Source organism: Euleptes europaea, chromosome 2, assembly GCF_029931775.1.
Source record: "Euleptes europaea isolate rEulEur1 chromosome 2, rEulEur1.hap1, whole genome shotgun sequence".
Taxonomy (NCBI): Eukaryota; Metazoa; Chordata; class Lepidosauria; order Squamata; family Sphaerodactylidae; genus Euleptes; species Euleptes europaea.
In genome coordinates, this window is record NC_079313.1 from 14988802 (window position 1) to 15013316 (window position 24515).

At 44.8% G+C, this 24515-nt stretch overlaps 1 protein-coding gene across 1 annotated transcript; it reads left to right on the forward strand.

Annotated features, from left to right (window-relative positions):
* Positions 1 to 597: 597 nt before the first annotated feature.
* LOC130473144 (vomeronasal type-2 receptor 26-like) lies at positions 598 to 24223 on the forward strand. The gene is made up of 7 exons (XM_056844673.1): positions 598 to 687; positions 6335 to 6499; positions 7552 to 7670; positions 13787 to 14078; positions 15508 to 15683; positions 20402 to 20511; positions 23304 to 24223. The coding sequence occupies exons 1-7, from the start codon at positions 598 to 600 to the stop codon at positions 24221 to 24223; spliced, it is 1872 nt and encodes a 623-aa protein (XP_056700651.1).
* Positions 24224 to 24515: the final 292 nt, after the last annotated feature.

A 24515-nucleotide genomic window follows, 5' to 3' on the forward strand; every position in this document is an offset into this window, starting at 1 on the left:
ATTAATATTTTCAATTAAAAGTTCTCTATTATAAAAATATATATTCAAATATTATTCTAAGTTTAATGTTTAACTAACAGTTATGATTAAAGTTTATTTTCAAATTCTCAGAATTTTTATTTTGAACCTTGGGGTCCCTGCACCGAACAAAAAAGCCCTAGTGGTCCCTGGTCAAAAAAAGGTTGGGAACCATTGGTCTAAAGGATATACATATGGCGCTGTATGTAGGGTTGCCATGTCCCCCTTCGTAATGGGTGAGAGGTTTTTTGGGCAGAGCCTAAAAAGGGTGGGGTTTGGGGAGGGGAGGGACTTCAATGCCATAGAGTCCAATTGCCAAAGTGGCCATTTTATCCAGTTGAACTGATCTCTATCAGCTGGAGAACAGTTGGAATAGCAGGAGATCTCCAACTAATACCTGGAGGTTGGCAACCCTAGCTGTATGAAATCTTTTAAAAGCCCGCTGAAAGAGAGAGGTCTGTGTTCAAATCACTCGTTGGAACCTTCCCCGACTACTCGTCTCCCCTCACAATATGCCCACACCTCACTTTCCCACCCTTGTTCACCTTGGCAAAAGGTTTCCTTGGCTCCTCTAGTGAGATGGAGGAGGTCTGCTTCATGACATCCCACCACAGGACGCCGGGCAGCTTGGTGCTTCTTTTTGCAGGGCCTGGAATAAAACCGGAGATGGTGAGGGAAGTCCACGCAGACCACAAACGGTTGACCTGCCAGAGTTTGAGCTTTGCTGAAAATTATGGCTAAAACAAGAAACAACAGCACGTAGGGCTCTTTAAGAAATAGCAATTTACTGTGTAAAATATTTATACTGAACAAACATATGTATAAGAAAAAATATCTATGAGAAAAATATCCAAGACTTTGTATTTACATCATACAATTTGACATCCAAAAGTTTGTATTCACTTCATACAGGAAACTTTAGACAGGTAAGACCACATATCAATAAACATAAATAGGTTAATTCACCATGTGCTGCAGCTTATCTTGAGTCAAACAGTGAAGATCCTTATGCCACCTTTTCCCACCTGCCTTTTCCCACCTTTAAGGAGCTCAACCCGGCGGGGGACAGGATCGCCTTCCCTTCCCCCCCAATCTCCCGGGCAATCCTGGCATGGGATCTGTCCCCCCCCCCCACGCGCCTTCACGGGGCTTCCCTGAAGGCGCGCGGGGAGCCCTTTAAACAGATCTGTGCCTCCCGGCTGGAAGGCACAGATCTGTTTAAAGAGCCCCCCGCGCGCCTTCATGGAAGCCCCGTGAAGGCCCGCAGGGGGGGGCGAATTTTCCCCCGAACTCCGGATCTCGCCCGAATTTTGGGGATCCGAAGCGGGGGAGTTCAGACTTCAGCATGGCCCAAATTTAAAAGGGCCAAATTTTGCCGAAGCCGAACTGTACCAAATTTTTTTTTCAACAGCCCTAGAAGAGAGTGGAGATATTCCCCCCCTGTCCTCTGTCATAACCTTAGCATTCTTAGGGTTGCCAGTTCCAGGTTATGAAATACCTGGAGATTTTGGGGGTGGGGCTTGAGGAGAGTGGGGTTTGGAGCAGGGAAGGGCTTCAGTGCCATAAAGTCAAATTGCCAAAGCAGCCATTTTCTCCAGGGGAACTGATCTCTGTCACCTAGAGATCAGTTGTAATAACGGGAGATCTCCATCCAACACCTGGAGGTTGGCAACCCTAAACAATCAGAACCACCCAATGAGAGCGAAAACAAAGGGGAGTATATTCTTCATGCAGTAACTTATCAATTTATGGGATTTTCTGTGACCAGATGCATTCATGGCTACTGGCTTAATGGTGTTAAAAGGGGAGGACAGACCTGTAAAGTGTCTGTGATATAGAGCGGCAAACTCTAATCTGGTGACTATAAATAAATAAATAAATGCATATATACAATTTCACTAAACAGTCCAAAAGGTACAAGTATCAAAGTTCATAAGTAGAAGCTGGAACGATGTCTTCATGTATATTTGTTGTTGCAGGGGGATGATCGTTTCATTTCTTCCTCAGCCCCATTTCCTACATATAAGGACTGTTTAGTGAAATTGTATATATGCATTTATTTATTTATTTATTTATAGTCACCTCATGCACTTTAATACACTTTGCTTCATTTAGTGATTGTAAGTTTCTTCAGCCTTACTCTGTGCTTACTACCTGGAGGTTGGCAACCCTAATTCACTCCATATGGTCAGGTGACTCCCAGCAAGTTTCTGATTGGTCCTTCCCTCTAGACATTTTGACATTCCTGCTTAGTCGGAAGTACCACTCAGAAGCTAGCTGCTGCACACTCCGTTGTGACGACGTTGCTCTTTATTCTGACCTGAACCAATCATTTCAATCATTTATTGATTACAGCCAAAGGCCAGCATAAAATATAAAATATACATCCTATGATAAAATTATACAGCTCCCGCTTATAGCATCTAATCCATCCTAATTAATCTGAAGGTTTGCCCATAAGGTCTTTGTTCTTCATAAATGGCTTCCATTTTCAGAAAACATAAGAGCAAATTTTTGCTACGGTATATGAAATATAAGTCACCCTGTCTTCCAATAGATATTCTACCAAGGAGGCCTCAGAGGTGTAAGAGTATACAAATCAATTTGGCAAAGAAGCTCCTATTAGGAGAAGACCCTCAGCTTACGCTCCAAACTGCCAAGTTCTGCGCTGTTGCTATTAAAAAAACGCAGAGCTTTATTAGAGAATGATAGTTAGAATATTTTACAATTTTATCAATTTTAATATGATAATTTTAACCAGGGGTTGCTTTTATTGACCTTACACTTTTATATGTACGGGCAGTCTGCAGGGCAAAACTATTGTGTCTGGAAACTTTGATGTGTTGGCACGTGATTGGTCAGTTAACAGTATTAATAAACTTGACTTGATATTCATAGAATCATAGAGTTGGAAGGGACCATCAGGGTCATCAAGTCCAACCCCCTGCACAATGCAGGAAATTCACAACTACCTCCCCCACTCCAGACCAAGTCCATCTTTGTTACCCTCCTCTGGACATGTTCCAGCTTGTCTACGGGGCATTCTTCACGGTAGATTTTGCTTCTGTTTTGCCACGGACTAAAGAAAAACACGATTTAAATGTTTTTTTCACGGCCGCGATTTATCCCCATCAATTATCTGTAGTTTTGGTTTTTCATGGGAACAAAGCACGCTGTATTTGACAACGGTTTGGTCTGTCCCTTTTGCAGGAGCCCTCCCCTTCCAACAGGCTCATTGTATATGCCTGCCCCCAGCTCCGCCCCAACTCCGCCCAGCAGATTACCTCGTGCGGTTCAACAGCCCCAGCGCAAAAAACAAGCACCAGTCCCTCTGGTCTCCTCCATTTCTCTTCCACCCTCGCTCTGTTCTGCTTTTGAAACAGTCAGATTCCAAATTGGGGGGGGGGAAGGCAGGGCTTTCCTCAAAGCTTCCCTCTATTTTCTATAGGTGTGGAACCCATTGCCCTTTAATGATAGACAGGATTGGGGAGGCAGGGAATCCATGTGCCCAGAGAAGTGTTTAGCTGAAAGTGGGAATGGGGGAGGGGGAGAGGAAAGAAGGCCCCTGGATTGCGCGCTGGCCATGATCCAGCCACATTGCATCGTGAGAGACAGGAGGGCTCCTAGCTTGCGCGCCAGCCCCGATCCAGCCAGTGTGCATGGCTGGGGGGGGAGAGGAAAGAAGGCCCCTGGATTGCGCGCTGGCCATGATCTGGCCACATTGCATCATGAGAGACAGGAGGGCTCCTAGCTTGCGCACCAGCCCCAATCCAGCCAGTGTGCATGGCGGGGGGGGGGAGAGGAAAGAAGGCCCCTGGATTGCGCGCTGGCCATGATCCAGCCACATTGCATTGAGAGAGACAGGAGGGCTCCTAGCTTGCGCGCCAGCCCCAATCAAGCCAGTGTGCATGGGGGGGGGGGAGAGGAAAGAAGGCCCCTGGATTGCGCGCTGGCCATGATCCAGCCACATTGCATCGTGAAAGACAGGAGGGCTCCTAGCTTGCTCACCAGCCCCGATCCAGCCAGTGTGCATGGCGGGGAGGGGGAGAGGAAAGAAGGCCCCTGGATTGCACGCTGGCCATGATCCAGCCACATTGCATCGAGAGAGACAGGAGGGCTCCTAGCTTGCGCGCCAGCCCCGATCCAGCCAGTGTGCATGGCTGGGGGGGGAGAGGAAAGAAGGCCCCTGGATTGCGCGCTGGCCATGATCTGGCCACATTGCATCATGAGAGACAGGAGGGCTCCTAGCTTGCGCACCAGCCCCAATCCAGCCAGTGTGCATGGCGGGGGGGGGGAGAGGAAAGAAGGCCCCTGGATTGCGCGCTGGCCATGATCCAGCCACATTGCATTGAGAGAGACAGGAGGGCTCCTAGCTTGCGCGCCAGCCCCAATCAAGCCAGTGTGCATGGGGGGGGGGGAGAGGAAAGAAGGCCCCTGGATTGCGCGCTGGCCATGATCCAGCCACATTGCATCGTGAAAGACAGGAGGGCTCCTAGCTTGCTCACCAGCCCCGATCCAGCCAGTGTGCATGGCGGGGAGGGGGAGAGGAAAGAAGGCCCCTGGATTGCACGCTGGCCATGATCCAGCCACATTGCATCGAGAGAGACAGGAGGGCTCCTAGCTTACGCGCCAGCCCTGATCAAGCCAGTGTGCCTGGGGTGGGGGAGAGGAAAGAAGGCCCCTGGATTGCGCGCCGGCCATAATCCGGCCACAGTGCATCGAGAGAGAGGAGGGAGATAAGAGCAGGCTGGCCGCCCCTCTTCAGAAGAGTGATGGGAGGGAGTTTCGCCTTGGGTTTTCCCATCCGATTTCCCATCCGATTTCTCAAAAATCCCCCCTCCCCTCTGGGGCAGAGGGGCCAACAGCCCCTTCCCTTGAACATCCCCCCCACGGGTCCAGCTGCCCTAGACTGAGCTGCCACCACCACCACCCCCAGCGTGCGAGGAGCACATGGCGTGGCCCCGCCGGTCTCCCCCTGGAGCCATCAGTCCCACGTCCCCCTGGGCTTGGAGGTGTGGGCCCAGCTCCAAGGCCCATCCCGGGCAAGGGGCGGGGAAGGCATGTGGGGACGGAGGGAGAGAAGTGCCAGGATTCTAGGCAGCCAGGCAGCCAAAGGGGCGGTATTCTTGTCCAAGCGCAGAACTCTCCTAGCCAATCACCATGCTTGGGAGAGGAGAAAGGAGACGTCCCGGGGAGCGAAGCAAACATTTTTTCATGGGCATCCGTGCAACAAAACACCCATCCACAGGAAAGATAGTCTCAAAAGTGGTTTGGATTGCCTCTCTTTTAACCTGGCTTATTTTGCTCAGCGGGGGAAAACACGGATCTGCAGTGAATAACCAAAATTTGACTCCGACGCAAATCAGCGTCGAAACAGCAGCAAATCTCCGTGAAGAATACCCCATAGTGTGGGAACTGCTAGCTGACACTGTATCATTCCATCTGCTTGGATGTAAGCTCAACTGAATGCTACATATCATTATTTTTATTGTGCTAGAGATAATTCATTAGAGGTTGTTTGTTCCAGATGCTGATCGTTGTTTCCCATGCCCAGAAGATCAATATCCAAACAAGAACAAAGACCAGTGTTTCTCCAAGAGCATCAACTTCCTTTCCTATCAAGAGATGCTGGGGATTGTTTTGGCTTCTCTTGCTCATTTGCTGATTCTGATCACAGTGTCAGGCCTGTGTCTCAGTTAGTTTCATTTTCTCACCGACTCTCCTTCAAGGACTGTTTTGCATTCCTGTTCCCTTTGAAGCTTGCAGATGTCCGTGGGAGCAGCGGCGCCTCTGTACTGTTTGTAATGTGTTCGAAATAATCTCATGAGACTGTACTGCTGAGTGCTTTTTTCAATGCTTTTATATTATCAAGTGCATGCCAGTTTCCTCCATTGCTGTCTTGGGTTCTCTATGCTCTGTTTGCCATTGTTACCATTAAACCAACTGCTTTGGACAACTACGTCTCCTGCTGTGGCTAGTGGTTCTCGATAGGGCAAGTGCTGACATTAAGACAGCAGTCATTTCTTTCACCTGTCAGGCTGGAGCCCCGGAGGGTTCGCCTGCCACTCGGACTGGAGCAGGGACGGTGCTCTCCGAGTGATCTACCCGTGGCTGGAGCCCTGTGTGGTTCGGCCGGACCCGGCGGATCTGTCCCCCGGGTGACGGGTTCCTGCTAGGAGCCCTGGAAGGCTTCCATCCGTGGTCCCTTCCGTTGGGAACAGCGACTGATGACCCCGAACTCGTACGGGACGTTATAGCTGAGCTACATCAAACTGATGCAGAAGTTAATCGCCTGACTGGACTTGTTTGTGCTCAGTGGCATTCTCTAGCCGCGACAGTCCCCTGGACATCTGACATTGCGGATACCAGCGCCAGCCAAGACCTCCATGGATACGCGTGTCGGATTGGGCACACGGAGCCCTCTCTGTGGGCACGTGTGGGGAGCCGTAGCCTCTGCCTAGGGTTGTGCCATATTGCCGCAGTGAGGGCGCTGAGGCCAGTGCTCCTTCTTCCCATGCCCACGCTCCACTTGGAATAGCAGGAGATCTCCTGGAGGTTGACAACCCTAGTGACTGGCCCCCAGTCACTCAGCAGGCTTTATGTGGAGGAGCTTGGAATTGAACCCACTTCTCCAGATAAGAGTCCACCACTCTGAACCACTTCACCATGCTGGCTCTCTGGTTCCAAACTAGCTGTTGGTATTACATTGAAGTTCAATTCGACCATTAGGGTTGCCAGCTCCAGGTTGGGAAATATGTGGAGATTTGGGGGGTGGAGCCTGAGGATGGTGGGGTTGGGGGAAGGGATGGACTTCAATGGGGTATAATGCCATAGATTCCACCTTCCAAGGTGGCCATTTTCTCCAGGGGAACTGATCTCTGTCACCTGGAGATCAGTTGAAATAGCGGGACACCTCCAGCCATACCGGTCCCCCTGTGGCTCAGCCATCAAACTAGACTCAACTAACTTTGGCTGAAGCTTGAATTCCCTTTTGGATTTCAGTGCTCAGCTTCAAAAAAGGCCAGAGTTCAGAACCTGGCAGCTAAGGCCAACTCCTGCAGTCTGTCTGCCCCATGAAGAAGCAGGAAGTCACGTAAACATGTTTGCTTCCAGTTGAGGTGCAAAGGGAACCCAGAGCCATTCAGTTGTGATTATTTCTGTCCTCTAAAATTATCACAATCACTGTCATTTTTACTGAATCCCTGAGGTTTTCTACCCCACAAACTCATAACAAATATAGTCCAGATCAGGGTAAAACATGTTTGCATTAAGCATGTCATAAGTACGCAATTTCTGCTTCTAAGTGGGTTGAGATGGGCAACGAGCACACTGACATCGTATGCTTTCTCCCAACCATCTGAAAGTCAACACTCTTGATGTGCTTCAGGTTCCTTGCAGTAAGTTGGCTGCTGATCTGGGAGGGAAGATTTCTTCACAATGGTGCTGGTGTGGTTGCTGCTTTTCTCCTGGCTGCCTCAGGCTATGCACAGAACACTAAGTGTGACCAGGTGCCTCTTGGCCAGACCCTTTCAGCTGCAAGAAGAATATCACCGGCCAGGAGACCTCGTTGTTGGTGGGATTTTGCCCCACCTCAACACCATGGTGATACGTGCGTCCTTTGAAGAACCTCCTAGCAACAAGTATGTTGGACGGTAAGTTTTGCCAGGACACGGGCTCTGGGTTGCTGGCATCCAGTCCTGAGAGCAAATTCCACTAGCGCTCCTAGAAACAGACATCTGGGTTAAGCAGCAAAAGGATGAATTTAGTGTTAGACTCTGATAGGTTCCATGGACGCAGAACTGACTGAAGCGGGTCGTGCTGTTCAAATGATAGGCTCTTAGAATGTTTCACTTACTGAGAAGTGAAGGTATCTTATTCAGCCAATCATCGAGTAAGCAGGACTCAACAACTTTACCTACTTTTAAAAAGCAAGTCTTTTTATTGAATTGTTCCAGTAAAAATATGAAAGGAATATTTGAATACAAATATTATTTATTTCACATAAAATATATGCATGTAAATAATTACAGAAATAAAAACTATATTAGTTAGTTCAACAGGAACAAATGTATATGCAAGCATTAATAGCAATATCAATCTTTATGATTCTATATGAGAATTTCTCAAGTATATATTTCATTCAGGAAATAATACAGTTTACAGAAATCTTATAAAATAATGGTTAGTGCATTGAATAAGTATTCTAGTTCAAATTATTTTACTATAAGACATACTTTACCCAGTTATGTCATTGAAGTCTCTGTAAGGATTCTATAAGTTCATTTAGAATAGTTAGATTTCCTTCAGGTATTCTCTAAGAATTATTCTGTTATTTCAATGCCTTTAGTATTTGAAAAGGTAGGAGAGATCTCTTTGGTTCCATAGTTTTATGTTAGAGCTGGTTCTATAGCTCTTAACATCAGTCTGTGTTTGTGACTGAAGTCATGAAATCATAGAGTCTCATATGTTTAAGGTTTCTGGGTCTGAAGATGAGCTTCAGAATAGAAAAGACTATATGTAAGCCATGCTTTAAGCATGCATTTGTTATGAGCATTGTTGTATAGCTAAGAGCCATTCTAATGGTTTAACCATACTATGATTAATCAGTATTTGAAGCTATGTGTAGCTTTAACATTATGTGTAGAGTATCAACTATATTCTACAGTCTCTCTGGCAATGCCAATCTCTAGAGAGTACTGAGTATATTTCAGTTTAACAGCTTAAGGCTCCATGGATCTCCATCCATGTATTCCAGTTATATGTATTTCAATCAGAGTATGTGTTCTATGTGTTAAACCATTGTTGGCTGTAATGCATGCCAGACAGTTCTGTGTCAGACCTCAGTCTCAGAACTGACTGCAAAGCATATCCAGTGCTTCCTCCTTGTGTAGAGAAACCCCTGAAATATGCTCTGGTAATGGGCTTCTTAAAGAAGCTGCATTTACATCTTGTCTATTAGCACTAGGAAGTCTGTATATAAGATGGATCTTATGAGAAGACATAAGTCTTGTTAGAACAAATGAGTTCTCAATGTCACCATATTCAAATATGGCAAGGTCCATTCTCTTATGATCCTTAGAACACAAGAGTCTCCATCACAGGATGGAGCATTATACAGACAAATCTCCCAGACAATCAGTTTTCAGAGAGACAGATTGTGTGGCATAATATTTCTCTGTGAGAATTCTCCAGAATTAAAAGACAAGTATAAATGTTAGGGCTGTTGGGGGAAAAAAATTCGGATTCGAACAGTTCGGATTCGGCCGAATTTGGCCCTTGTGGGTTCGGTACGTGCCGAAGTCCGAACTCCCCCACTTCTGATCCGTTCAATTCGGTGGGAATTCAAAGTTCGGGAAAAAAATTCGGCCGAATAAAGCCATTAAAAACACAATCGCGCCTTTCCGCGGCTCTGGGGGGGCATTTTTGGGGTTAGAGGTCCCAAACTTTGAGCAGAGCTTCAAAGGACATTTATTGAAAGACTCCCCAAGTTTTGTAAAGATTGGGTCAGGGGGGGGCTGAGATATGGGCCCTGAAAGGGGTCCCCCCACCCTTAATGTGCATCTCTCAGCAGAGCTTGCCGCCCACGCACAAAGCTCCCAGCCCCGACAACAGTTTGCAAAGCAACTCAACCTTGTAAAACAACACCTTTGCAACAGGGAAAAACCAGAAGACACACAACTGAAACCTCCCCCCTCAAACCAGGGAGTGAGAGACTCGAGGGGGAACACACACCCCAGGCAGAACCGACGACAGCCCCCTTTGGCTTCCCCCCCACCCACAGAAACTGCTCCCTCCCCACACACACACAGACTCTGCTTTCCCCCACACACACACACATACACAGGAGAAAAGTTATAGATTAAAGCCCCCAAAGGGGTCTTACTGTGGCTGTCTTCTGTTCCATCAAGAGGGGCTGAAGAGGACTTGTAATCCAAGATGATTCCAATTAGGCACGGAACGTTTTGCTCTGGAGAAGATGCACACAGGATCGGCTCGCTGATCCATTCATCCCAATAGGAAAAAGGGGAAAGGGGAAAGGGGAAAGGGGAAAGCCCATATCTCGGGACCCCCTGACCCAATGTTCACAAAACTTGGGGGGTATCTTAAGAACACTGGTCTGAAACTCCGCTCAAAGTTTGGGATCTGCACCCCAAAAAATGCGCCCCCTGCAGCCATGGAAAGAGAAAAGGGGGGGAGGCGATATTTCTGCCCCCACTGAACCCATCTTTACAAAACTTGGGTAGTATCTTAAGAATAATTGACTGAAACTATGCTAAAAGTTTGGGGGCGATATCCCCAAAAAAGCGCCCCCTGCAGCCACATAAATGGAAAAGGGGGGAGGGGAAAGGGGGAGAGCCCATATCTCGAGACCCCCTGACCCAATGTTTACAAAACTTGGGGGGGTATCTTAAGAACACTGGTCTGAAACTCCGCTCAAAGTTTGGGATCTGTACCCCCAAAAATGCACCCCCTGCAGCCATGGAAAGAAAAAGGGGGGAGCCCATATCTCGGGACCCCCTGACCCAATGTTTACAAAACTTGGGGGGTATCTTAAGAAGCTTCATCTGAAGCTCCAGTGAAAGTTTTGTGTCTGTACCCCAAAAAATACGCCCCCTGCAGCCACAGAAAGGAGCGAATGTGCACAAGCACCCCACACACACACGAGGATTTCGCTCTCTCTCTCTCTCTCCCTGGCCGGGCCGCACATCAGCTGATTCCTCCAGTACTCAATCCTGACTGATTGGCCAGAAGAAGACCCAGCTTGGCCACCGATTGGCCGGGGGAGGAGAATGCTGCTTACTGACGGTTATGCTGCTTACTGACGGCCGAATTTGCCGAATTTATTCGCGGACTCCCGAACTCGCTGAATTCGGCCCCCCAGGTTGCCCGCCAGTTTTGAGTTCGGTTCCTCCCGAACTAAAAACCACCGAATCAGGGAAAATTCGGCTGATTTTCAGTTCGGGCCGAATTGAATTGACAGCCCTAATAAATGTGTTCCTGATTCACGCAAGAATCAGTTTCCCTAATCCACGCAAGGAATAGTCTGCCAAGTGTTTTACATCTCTTGGTCGATGGAGAGAAGTCCATAGGTCATGGTATGTTCAGACTATCAGGACCTTCTCTAACTTTAGTGAGAGAGAGAGCTCTATTTATATCTTTCAGTGTCCTAGGATGGATAGTTGCTAATCCAGTCAACAGTAGGACTTACAAGTAGTGCTTAAGCTTGCCTATTTCCAATCAGCAGAAAATACCGGTAGTTAGTCAGACCTGTGTAAAAAATAGTCCGTCAGGCTCATACATTAGTTAGCAAGCTAATATTCAGCAGAGACAGCAGTTTACATAATTACAACATCAAGACTCTGAGTAGCATAGCAGGTTTTACTGACCTTGAACTAGTTCTGTCACAGGCATACTAGTGTATTCCATTGTATGACTATAACAGTAGAGTCAGGCTTGCTTTTTAATAGTAAGTAAGCCTGGCTTGTTACTTCTTCTGGCTTGTTACTTCCAAATAGCAAGTAAGCCTTGAGCTTATTCAATTCCAGTTTATGAAGTAATTACGTCTTCTCAATACATTTAATCCTTATGAAACCTAATGGGTCATGCTTTCCTAACATAATCCTGGTTATATTGTCTCAGCCCATGACACCCTCCCCATAGGAAAGAATGGATCCATTAGGTATATAATAATAATAGCTAATCAATAATCAATAAATGAACAATATAACCTAATAACCAATAATTTCACATTTACCTGTTAATACCAGAACATAGTTACAATATAGCATTCAAATCTATTGAATAAAATAGAATTTAAGCATTGCATAGGTAGCATGTTGCTTCAAACAGTAACATAATATGCAGAAGCTTTAAGCAGTAATATATGTTCTTTTTAATATTTGCATAACCAGTAATACAATAGATTGATTAATAATATGGATAATACAGACTTATACAGTATACATTTTAATACCATAACTGGGAAGGCCAGTTAGGAAAACTTTAAATTGTTTACAATATATTTAAGCTTCTTGTTGGAAATTCTTTTCCATATATATTGTTCTGGTTCATCAGTGTTTAGCACAGTTATTATGCATCAGATATTCATTGCTGAAGACTATCATCCTGAAGCCATTGTACAATTGTCTCTATCTCTACTGAGAAAAAACATAAAATAATTAACAAATAATTCATTACAGCATGTACTGGGACAATCTACACTTATGTGGGGAAGATTAATCACAGCATATGATATAACTCATCAAGATAAGCATTGGTCTTTCAAACTCATTCAATTAATATTCACAAATATATTCATTCATATTCATATGAAACCATCACAGTCTTCTGAAATTGACTCAGTCAAAAGAAACCTCATTTTAAAGTGTAACACAATTTTTCCCTTCCAGTTCAGCTGTAGCTGTCACCCCGCTCTTTGAAAACAATGGTTATCTGACTATTGGCCCAACACCCAGACTTGCTTTCAAGAGCGGCTCGGACTGCTGCAGGCAGTTTGTTTCTCAAACGGAAAAAAAAAATTCCAAACTACGTCCGGCTGGCCATATCCATGCCGTTTTTATGAACTCATACAGTTTAACATAGCATATACACCTATATAAGCTGTAGTACATCAACTTAATACAATACAGTAAATAATATAAATTTAAAACCTTGTTTTGAAGAGTCCCAAAGCTCTGAGGACATATCAAGTTGAGAAGGGGAAATACATCCTGGGTCAGTAACAGCAGGCAATTCATTCAAATTTTGTAAAGTAAGCCCAGAGCTAGAGAAGGAGGAATGAGGCATGTGTGCGATGGCATGTATATCTAACAGATCTATAGTTTGCTGCACAGCTGTGTCGACAACATTTTCTATAGTAAGATCAATCGGCACCATATTGGCATGACTAGTAGAAGGAACTGAAGTTGTTGCCTCTTCTTCATTTCTCCTCACTGATTGGAGAGTTGTCCCAATAATTCTTCTTGAAGGTGCATGGTAATTATAATTATGTGCCCTAATATGCTTTTTCAGTTCACTTGACCTATTTGATAGGCGTATTGGTTTTTGCCCAGGTGGAGTTAATATTGGCATATATACACCTGGAAACGTTTGCTCAATATGTGTTTTATCCTTATAGGATGTTTTGCAATATCTGCAATGATAAGTTATAGTCCACACTTGATTTAACCGTAACTAGTTGGCATCTATAGTGGTAATAGATTGTGTGTTAGCATAGAAACAGTGAGACCAGGGTTCAAAAATTCACTGTTAATAACTCATTCTCGAATTGCCCCCCTTAAAAATCAAATTGCCCCCCTATGGGGCATGTGCCCCATGTTGGGAACCACTGGTCTAGGAGCTTGGGCCTGATCCTGCCAGGCTTGTAACCAGGAGATGGACACTAGGATTGCCAGCTCCAGCCTTGGAAATTTCTGGAGATTTGGGAGGTGCAACCTAGAAAGGACAGGGTTTGGGAAGGGAAATGACCTTGGCAGAGTACGATGCTACGGAGTCTATCCTCTGTAGCAATTCCTCCAAGGAAACAATCTCTGTAGTCTGCAGGTCAAGTTGTAGCTACAATCAGTTGTCATTCCAGGAGATCGCCAGGCCCCACCTGGAGGCCGGCAACCCTATGTGGGCACCCTGGATGAGCCAGGAGCCCTCTTTTGAGCTTAGCAGTGGGGGGTGGGGTGAGAGAGAACCAGAAGGCCTTTTTGTTACACCTCCTGTTCTGTCATTCCCCCTTACTATGTGCCTCTTATTGCAGGCAAGTGGCCAAAAACTTCCAGCAGATCCTGGCCCTCGAATTCGCCATCAACGAGATCAACAAGGATCCGGCACTCCTCCCCAATGTCACGCTGGGCTTCCGCATTTTGGAGGACACCTACTTTGAAAGAATGACCTACCAGGCTGGCCTGGCATTTCTCTCAGTGCGGGGTCAAATGGTCCCCAACTACAGATGTAGCAGAAAGGAAGAGCTGTTGTCAGTCATTGGAAGCCTCAACTCCAGAATCTCTCTGCAGATGGCCTCCCTCTTGGGCCTCTTCAAGATCCCACAGGTATGGGGATTCTTCTGAGGTGAGAAGTGTGGTAAAGGGAACCACCTCCAGGTGGTAAAGGGAACAAAAAACCTATGCAGAACTAGTAAAGACAAAAGGGAACAACAGCCTGTGAGCTCTATATTAATAAAACTTCAACTGAAGTATAAACCATACACCAAAGGTCTTGTATAGTATATCAGTAACTATAATATACAAAAGGTATTAAAGTCATACCCCTGGGTATTATGATCATACCACATTCACAACAACATAAATAACATAAGCAACATCAAATAAATAATACATAATGGCAAGGCTCAAACAAAACAAGATAGGTCAAACTCCGTGTTTAACCCACTTGGAATTAAGGTCTTAAAAAGAAATACGAACTTCATTTCGTGTCTCAAGAGAATCTTCTTAATGTCTTGAGCCTGAAAAGGTTTGGGACGGAACTGCCAGAGGACAAAAAATCTAAGGTCTTGATCTGTGTGGCCATGGGAAATATAATGTTCTACTACTGGAGCTTCTTTAATCCAGGCCCTGATCCTGGCTCTGTGTTCAGTTGAAGTTTTATTAATATAGAGCCCACATGCTGTTGTTCCCTTTAATCCTCCAGGTGGTGGCTAGAGATCTCTTACTATTACAATTGATCTCTGGGCGACAGAGATCAGTCCACCTGGAGAAAATGTCTGCTTTGGAAGGCAGATTCTATTGCATTATACCCCATTGAAGTCCCTCCCCTCCCCAAACCCCACCCTCTTCACTCTCCACCTCTAAAATCTCCAGGTATTTCCCAACCCAGAGCTGGCAACCCTGGGGAGCGGCATGGACATTTAGGGGATCCGTTGTAATAGCGGGAGATCTCCAGCCACCACCTGGAGGTTACACAATCAAATATATCAACGTATTAAACTGTTAGTTATACAAAAATATAAGTACGTGCTCAAATGCAAGAAGTTTTTTTTATCAGCAACCAATAACATACAACATTTGGTGAAAGACAATTCCTAAACTATCTATTCTATTATATACACTATTTACTTTAATGCCAATAAAGGTACTGTTTGTTGTTTACTGTTTATATACACTATTTACAGTATTTACAACAATACAAAAAGCCTCTTAAACAGAAGAATAGCTCAAGGAGCATTTGCTTGTAATAACATGAACAATGCATGAACCGTTCATTAAATACCAACTCGCGCAACACAGGCGCTTTGACACAGTGGACGCCGTGTAGTTTAGGAATTGTCTTTCACCAAATGTTGTATTGGTTGCTGATAAAAAAAACTTCTTGCATTTGAGCGCGTACTTATATTTTTGTATAACCACCTGGAGGTTGGCAACCCTATTTCCAACTGAAAGTCTTCCTTCCCTCCACCAGCTCGGTTACAGCTCATTCATCCCTGTTCTGAGAGAGAGCACCGTCTTTCCTTCCTTCTACCAGATTGACCCCAGCGAAGTGCCACAGTATTTCGGGCTAATCCGCTTACTTCTTCATTTCCACTGGGACTGGATTGGGATTGTCGCTCCAGATGATGACAGTGGTGAAAACTTCATCCAGGCCCTGATACCAATGCTTGACCAGAACAACATCTGCGTTGAGTTCATTGACAGGATTGAGTCTGAAATCAAAAGATTCTATACACATATCATATGGTTTTTGGAGCTCGCTTTACCTGTCTTGCAGAGTCAGGCTACAGTTGTGGTTGTCTATGGTGACTCAAATGTCATACGTAATTTAATCATGCCTCTTTTTGTATACAAGAAAAAGACTGGAACCTCACTTGGAAAGGTCTGGATTGTGACGAGCCAGTGGGAATTTGCTGCAGTGGGATACTTCTTCCAGTGGGGGGCTGTAGAGTCCTTCCACGGTGCCCTGTCCTTCAGAGGCCACACAAGTGATGTGCCAGGATTCCACAGTTTCCTCCAGACTTTAGATCCACACCAGCCCCAGGGAGATGTCTTCCTTAAAGAGTGGTGGGAACTTGTATTTATATGTATATTTAAAAAACCACATCATTTTATTGGAGGCTTTAAGAACTGTACAGGGAAGGAGAACATCGAGGACCTGGCACCTTCCCTATTTGAAATGAGCATGACCGGCCACAGCTATAATGTCTACAATGCCGTCTATTCCGTGGCGCATGCGCTTCATGTCATGTACACATTTGGATCAAGACGTGCAGTGGTGGGGAATGGGAAGAGGCTTCTGGATGTCCAGCCATGGCAGGTAACATCCTCCCTTTGAAATGTGGCTCTTGTGTCAAGGAATGGACTTCCCACAGGGGCTGGCAGCTTGTCATCAAAGAAATGTCAGTGCTACTGACCCATCCAAAAGAAACTAAGCAACCTGGTGTTGCTTAGAAGGGGAGGTGCTGTGGCTCAGTGGTAGAGCATCTGCTTGGCATGCAGAAGGTTCAATCCCTGGCATCTCCAGTTAAAGGGACTAGGCAAGTAGGTGATGTGAAAAACCTCTATCTGTGTCCCTGGAGAGCCACTGCCGGTCTGAGTAGACAACACTGACTTGGATGGACCGAGGGTCTGATTCAGTATAAGGTAGCTTCATGTGTTCATGTATTGCCTTTCATGGCTTGCCATTTCTTCAGTCATAGAGAAGATTAAGGAACACCTGCCACAAGATTGTTTTCATTGTGAGGAGAAAATAGCATAAGTTCCTGTTATAACTACTTCTTTGTTCAATGCTTGAGACACCCAGGTTCCCTGTTCTTCTAAGAGAGGCAGTCTCCTCTTTCTGCCCAAAAAATGCCCCCCAAAGATCATTACGCTCAGCAGGTAACAACTTAATGGTGGTCCCTGGCCCCAAAAGTGTCCAGCTGTCCTCGACCAAGGCCAGGGCCTTCTCGGCTCTGGCTCCTGCCTGGTGGAACTGGGGTTGCAAAATCCAGGTGGTGGCTGGAGATCTTTTGGGATTACAACTGATCTCCAGGCAACAGAGATCAGTTCACCTGGAGAAAAGGGCCACCTTGGAAGGTGGACTCTATTGCATCATACCCCACTAAACTCCCTCCCCTCCCCAAACCCTGCCCATCTCAGGCTCTGCCCCAAAAATCTCCCACCAGTAGCGAAGAGGGACCTGGCAATTAAGATCGATTAGACACACACACAAATCTCCTAGTCAAGTACTAACCAAGTACTAGTCAAGTACTAACATTAAAGACAATGGGTTGCCTGCCTTGGAGTGTTAAACGGAACAGAGAAAGAGCACCTATTCAACTGGCATAATGAATTTCCAAGACTGATGAAGGAGCAAAGCGAAATGGGACAATACCGGAAGCCCATCTCTGTTTAAACCTTGGATTCCATTGTCATCGTGACTGCAATAGACAGAATCAAATGGTGCAATATCTGTTTTGATGGAATATTGAATTTCATGTATGCAAAACACTGCATGTTTGATAATTGTGCATAAGCAACTGGCATCACAGAATGCATGAGCAATTGTAGATTGCAAGTTTGTATGTTATATGCTTATAAAATATAACTGTATTGAAAAGCACTTGTCTTAGTCATATGTGCTGATAATTTTGTAATAATAACATCCAGGTGGTAGCTGGAGATCTCCCGCTATTACAACTGGAGAAAATGGTCTATTGAAGCAAATGGTCTCTCTGGCAATTGGACTCTATGGCATTGAAGTCCCCTCTCTCCAAACCCAGACCTCCTCAGGCTCAGTTCCCAAAATCTCCGAGTATTTCCCAACCTGGATCTGGCAACCCTAAGTATGTCTGGAGGACCAGGCCCCTAATGGTCATAACCAGTTACCCCATTTTCTAAGGATCTCTTTCGTTTCAGATTCTTGCTGCCTTGAGGAACACCCACTTCAACAACACTGCTGGAGAGGAAGTGCTCTTCGCTGGAAATGATGAGAGTTCAGCTGGCTATGATATTCTGAACTTGTCCTTCTTCCCAAATCAATCTTCAGCTCTGGTGAAAGTTGGAAGGATGGATCCTAGGGCTCCCCCTGGCCAAAATTTCATCATTAACACCGATGTGATTGTTTGGGCTACCCAGGTAGAGAAGAAGTCAATATTCTTGGGTCATGGTAGAGAAATTTGCTGGTGGAACCCTTGGGAGTATTAGATTCCATTTACAGGACAGACCTCTGTCCCAGCCTCACGGTTGGGCTATGTTTCACTCACTCGCTCAACAGCCATTTGTGTAGGGTTGCCAGCTCCAGCTTGAGAAACACCTGGAGATTTTGGGGGTGGAGACTGAGGAGGACAGGGTTTGTGGAGGGGAGGGACTTCAATGCCATAGAGTCCAATTGCCAAAGTGGCCATTTTCTCCAGGTGAACTGATCTCTATCGGCTGGCGATCAGTTGTAATAGCAGGAGATATCCAGCTAGTAAATTGTTGGCAGCCCTAGGAGACGGGGAGTATCCCATTGGGGAGTGGGGAGAACTGTCACAAGGCTAGTGACTGACTTAAAAAAATTTACAATATTACAATACTATAGAGTTCTCCCTATTTTTGAAAGTTTTTTTAAAAAGGCTCCACAGAACAAGGGTGGGGAAATGGAATCCACAGAGGCCTGAGGCAAGGAAAGTGCAAGAAAAACTTCTTTGTGGATGTTGTACTGCCACAGCTAATGCCTTTGCCCAGCTAGACTGAAAATTGTCTCCTTGTGGAAACAGACCAGGTTGCTTCCACATGGACGGTTGATACCAGCTTGGCACCAAAACTGGAATGTTTTGGAACGTTGTCTGCTAATTGTCCATGACCCAGGTTTTCCCCAGGTTCGCTTCTGTCTTTTCCAAACCTGGTTTGATATGATTGCTTCAGAGGGATCTCCATCAAAAGAGGTTTGCATGTTGTGTGGATGGGTTAGGTGCTCACTTTTGCTCACGTTGGTGCTATTTACTTGCCTCAGGTGTCCATTTATTCATTCAGATTTCCACGATACCTCTTGAGAAAGAGCCTGCTCAGGGTGGCTTACATATAAAAGCATAAAGAACATATAAGTTATTAACTTCTTAAATATTAAATATAATATTTATGACTGTTAAATATTATTATATATTATATATTAAAGTGATTTATATTATTTAACAAAAAATAATCTACTAATTGCCCAGCCAGAGTATAAAAACAGCAAAAATTAAAACAGCTGCAAAAGTTTATATTCTAATAAATTACAAGACTGGGTAAAAGGAAATATCTTGGACTGGTGCATAATAGAGAGTAGGGTATCCCACTGGGGAGAGTGGAGAGAGTAGGGTAGATGCCAAATGAGCCTCAAGGGGAAAGGTACTGTTTTAGTTGGTGGGAGCTGCCTCACCTCTGAAGGTGGGGCACAGAAAGCAGGACTTGTGAGGAACAGGTAGCTGGACTGTATGCGGGAGGTAGTCTTTCAAGTACCCCAGCCTCAGGTCATTTAGGGCCTTAAAGTTGAGAACCAGCACTTAGAACTGTTTCTGGAAACAGCTTAACAGCCAGTTCTGCACAGTTCCGCACAGGAGAAATGTGTGTGTGTGTGTGTGTTAAGTGCCAGCAAGTCGCTTCCGACTCATGGCGACCCTATGAATCAATGTCCTCCAAAGTGTCCTATCCTTAACAACCGTGCTCAGATCTTGCAAACTGAGGGCTGTGGCTTCTTTTATTTAGTCAATCCATCTCTTGTTGGGTCTTCCTCTTTTCCTGCTGCCTTCAACTTTTCCTAGCATGATTGTCTTTTCCAGTGACTCTTGTCTTTCTCATAATGTGACCAAAGTATGTCAGCCTCAGTTAGTCATTTTAGCTTCTAGGGTCAGTTCAGGCTTGATTTGATCTAAAACCCACTTTGTTTTTTTAGCAGTCCAGGGTATCCGTAACACTCTCCTCCAAAACCACATTTCAAAAGAATCTACTTTCTTCCTATCAGGAGAAATACATTCCCTATATCCTGTCCTTGGGCTGTTCCACATGCCGACCTTACTCCAGATTTTCGGTGTGGTCAATCTCCAAAGTTTGAGATCGGCTTGGTAACAAAACCTCCACACCTCCTATATTTCACCACAACTGGAAGGTTTTTAAAATAATGGCATTTAATATATTGGTATAACATTATAATCTTATAGCAATTGCCATTTTAAAAAACAAACAAACCCAAAAAGGACTGCGGCAGGGTGGGGAGGGAGGGGAGGTGTCCTCAGGGGGCTGAGTCAAGATAATTGTCGGGAAAACTACTGTGTGGATGCTCTGTTGCAAGGTGAGTGCGTCCACATTTGCAGCAGCAATGAGAGCTCTGTGGAGAATCATCGGGGTGTGGAAGCAGCCCCACTCAATTGGAAAATGTCACCAGTTCTTCTTTCTTCCTCTTAGGACCTGCCTTCTTCCAGGTGTGTGGAGAGCTGCTCACCCGGCTCCAGCAAAAAAGTTATAGAACAGCAGCCACCTTGTTGTTATGAATGCGAACTTTGTCCGGAAGGGACGATTTCTAACCATACAGGTACCGCAACGAAACTCTATGTTAAAAAGGCAAATTGCTGGACACTGAGTGGATTGCAAGGGGTCTAAACATCAGTTAGGTTTAAACTCCGTAGTTATGAATCATAGAATCATAGAGTTGGAAGGGACCACCAGGGCCATCAAGTCCAAACCCCTGCACAATGCAGGAAATTCACAACTACCTCCCCCCCACACCCCTAGTGACCAGAAGATGGCCAAGATGCCCTCCCTCTCATCATCTGCCTAAGGTCACAGAATCAGCATTGCTGACAGATGGCCATCTAACCTCTTCTTAAAAACCTCCAGGGAAGGAGAGCTCACCACCTCCCGAGGAAGCCTGTTCCACTGAGTAACCGCTCTAACTGTTAGAAATTTCTTCCTAATATCTAGATGGAAACTCTTTTGATTTAATTTCAACCCGTTGGTTCTGGTCCGACCTTCTGGGGCAACAGAAAACAACTCGGCACCATCCTCAATATGACAGCCCCTCAAGTACTTGAACATGGTTATCATATCCCCTCTCAGTCTTCTCCTCTTCAGGCTAAACATACCCAGCTCCTTCAACCTTTCCTCATAGGACTTGGTCTCCAGACCCCTCACCATCTTTGTTGCCCTCCTCTGAACATGTTCCAGCTTGTCTACATCTTTCTTAAATTGTGGTGGCCAAAACTGAACACAGTACTCTAGTTGAGGTGTAACCAGAGCAGAGTAAAGCGATACCATCACTTCGCATGATCTGGACACTATACTTCTGTTGATGCAGCCCAAGACTGCATTTGCCTTTTTAGTTACCGCATCACAGTGCTGACTCATGTTCAGTGTCTGGTCTACTAAGACCCCAAGATCCTTTTCACACACACTACTGCTCAGAGAAGTCTCCCCCATCCTATAATTATGCATTTGATTTTTCCTACCTAAATGCAGGACTTTACATTTGTCTTTGTTGAAGTGCATTTTATTAGTTCTAGCCCACTTCTCCAGCTGTCAAGATCATCCTGTATCTTGGCTCTGTCTTCTACTGTATTTGCTACCCCTCCAAATTTAGTATAATCTGCAAATTTAATAAGCATGTGTGTCTGCCTTTTAATAAGAATGTGTGTCTGCCTTTTAGATTATAATGTATATGTCAAATAAGGAGCTACAGCTTCCTTCTGGGGGCCCATGGAAAGTCCAGCCCTGAAACCACCACCAATAACCACCCATAGTGTGTATAATGAAAACACTCATTGTCTAGTATAAACTTTGAGAGATTTCCTCTTTTATTCACTGCATTCAGTTTTGGGATATAATCTGGATAATGTGTTCTAGACTTTGTTCCTGTTATGTTTTATTTGAGCCTCTCGGCTATGAATTTTGAAAACTTTTCATCTTTGTCAGACACTTTTTATGTAGAATTTCAGCCTCCATTCTTATCAGATACATTGCAGGAGTAGAAACAGAGGGACACCGAAGGGAATTTGCACCCTTAGATTGACACTGGTGTTTCTCAAAGATTTTGATATGGGATCCATTTCTACGTGGGGTGCCCTTTCTTTGGAACCCCCTTGCAAGGTAACTTCAAGCTACATCCCTCCTTTTCAAGTTAGAATGCAGGAATCTCTCATAAATTAATACTGAAGCAGTTTCTATTCTATGTTTCTGTGATGGAGAGGCTAGGTTCCACCTCTCCCTAAGAGCAACTGCTGGCAGCTGGAGTGAGAGGAATGCATTTGTTTAGGATCATGAAGTGTGTGTGTGTGGGGGGGGAGTGATTTGAGTGTCCTTCCCTAGGGAAAATGGCTCTTAAGTAAAGAGAGTGATCCCTAACCAGTTCTTAGGGAAATAGTTGTTAAGTAAAGAAATTGATCCCTAACCAGTCCTAAGGGAAATAAGATCCTAATTAAATAAAGTGATCCCTCACCAGTTTTAAGGAAGAAAACTGGAGGGAAATAGTGCATTTGTACCTAACTCCTCAAATTTAAGAATTATTGTTTCAAGACGCTTATGCTTATTCAATTTAGTAGTGACTGCCAAGTGAAATCTATCTCAGTACCAATCAAAAAGTATCAACACCTGTTAGTGAACTACATCAGATACATCCAGGTCACAAAATATTTATTGTTTGTAAACATCTGAAGTTTCCTCATTCCGTTGTCTTGTTATCTGCTAAGTTTATTTTTCTGAAACCTACTTGCTAATCTGATTTTTCCATATCCTCCAAAGGAGGCAAATAAAACAATTTTGAGTTTTTATTTCAATTAGCCACTCTTGTGTCGTATATTCTGACTTTTATAAAGAAAGCGATTTCTTTGGTGGATCCCTCACCCATCTTAAGTGTGGGACAGAAAACAAAAAAACCCCAGACAAGCCATAAGTCTCTGAAGTGTGATAGTGGTGGTGGCGAGGAAAGGAAAAACAATGAAAAACAAAAGAAGATCCATCATAATTGGATGAGGCAGGTTGAGGCCTTCCCACGACTCTGCTGGTGACAGCTGCATGTTTAGTATTTATCAGTATATATAGCATTATTGCAAAACAGGCTATATTTCACAAACATTTTGATCATTATGCAGCAGGAAACTCAATTTTGCCATCGAGTGTCCTATCCCAGATTCTCTGTTCCTATTCCTCTTCCCTGGCCTTGTGACCCACCTCTGAGATAGTTGTAATCCACTTTCACTTTTGACATATAGCAAGGGAACCACTAGCTGGACACTGTATCATTCCATCTGCATAGATGTAGGCTCAACTGAACGCTATACACCATTATTTGCATTGTGCTACAGATAATTAATTTGAGGTTGTTTGTTCCAGATGCTGATCGGTGTGTCCCATGCCCAGAAGATCAATATCCAAACAAGAACAAAGACCAGTGTTTCTCCAAGAGCATCAACTTCCTTTCCTGTCAAGAGATGCTGGGGATTGTTTTGGCTTCTCTTGCTCTCTTGCTTTTTCTGATCACAGCTGCAGTCCTGACAATCATCAGTAAACATCAAGACACACCAATCGTCAAAGCCAACAACAGAGAACTCACCTACGTCCTCCTCATCTCACTCTTGCTCTGCTTCCTCTGCTCCTTCCTATTCATCGGTCGCCCTACAAAGGTCACCTGCCTTCTGAGACAAACTGCTTTCACTGTCATCCTCTCTGTTGCCATTTCTACCATCTTGGCAAAAACCATCACAGTGGTTCTGGCCTTCATGGCCACTAAGCCAGGAAACATGGCCAGAGAACTGTTGGGGAGACAAGTGGTAAACTCCATTGTCCTGGCGTGTCCCCTCCTCCAAGCTGTCATCTGTGCCATTTGGCTAGGAACCTCTCCCCCATTCCCCAACTTGGACTTCCATTCCTTGGCCAAGGAGATCATAATGGAATGTAATGAAGGGTCAGTCGTCATGTTTTACATAGTCCTGGGCTACATGGCATTTCTGGCCCTGGTCAGCTTCATGGTGGCTTTCCTAGCCAGGAAACTGCCCGACAGCTTTAATGAAGCCAAATTTATCACCTTCAGCATGCTGGTCTTCTGCAGCGTGTGGATCTCCTTCGTGCCCACCTACCTGAGCACTAAAGGGAAGTCCATGGTGGCCGTGGAGGTCTTCTCCATCTTGGCTTCTGGGGCTGGCCTCCTGGGTTGCATCTTTCTTCCCAAATGCTACATTATTGTTATGAGGCCTGATCTCAATACCAAAGATCATCTCCTAAGGAACAAAAGTTACAGGCACCTAAATTCTTGAATAGTCACTACTTGTTCAAGTTATAGTTCACTATAGCTCCTCATGTAGGCTGTTAAAATGACTGAAGAATGAACAATTTAAAAAAATTTCAAGTTTCAGTTCATTCTTCTCATGTAGTTCATGCTTCTAATGCAGGCTGTTAAAATGACTGAAGAATGAATTAGTCATTCAGCTAGAAATCTCGAAACAGAATCATTTTTTGAAGTATACATACTTTATTTTATTGAATCCAAAAAGAGAAACATTACAATTATACAACATTATACAATTATACATCACCAAGAGGATTGGG

Excerpts from the sequence above, each read along its gene's own strand:
- LOC130473144 (XM_056844673.1), top strand. The coding sequence starts at position 598 with ATGGAGGAGGTCTGCTTCATGACATCCCACCACAGGACGCCGGGCAGC. Across the intron at positions 6,500-7,551 it reads GGTTGTGCCATATTGCCGCA|CTGCAAGAAGAATATCACCG; the intron begins GTGAGGGCGCTG and ends AGACCCTTTCAG. Across the intron at positions 14,079-15,507 it reads GCCTCTTCAAGATCCCACAG|ATTGACCCCAGCGAAGTGCC; the intron begins GTATGGGGATTC and ends TCCTTCTACCAG.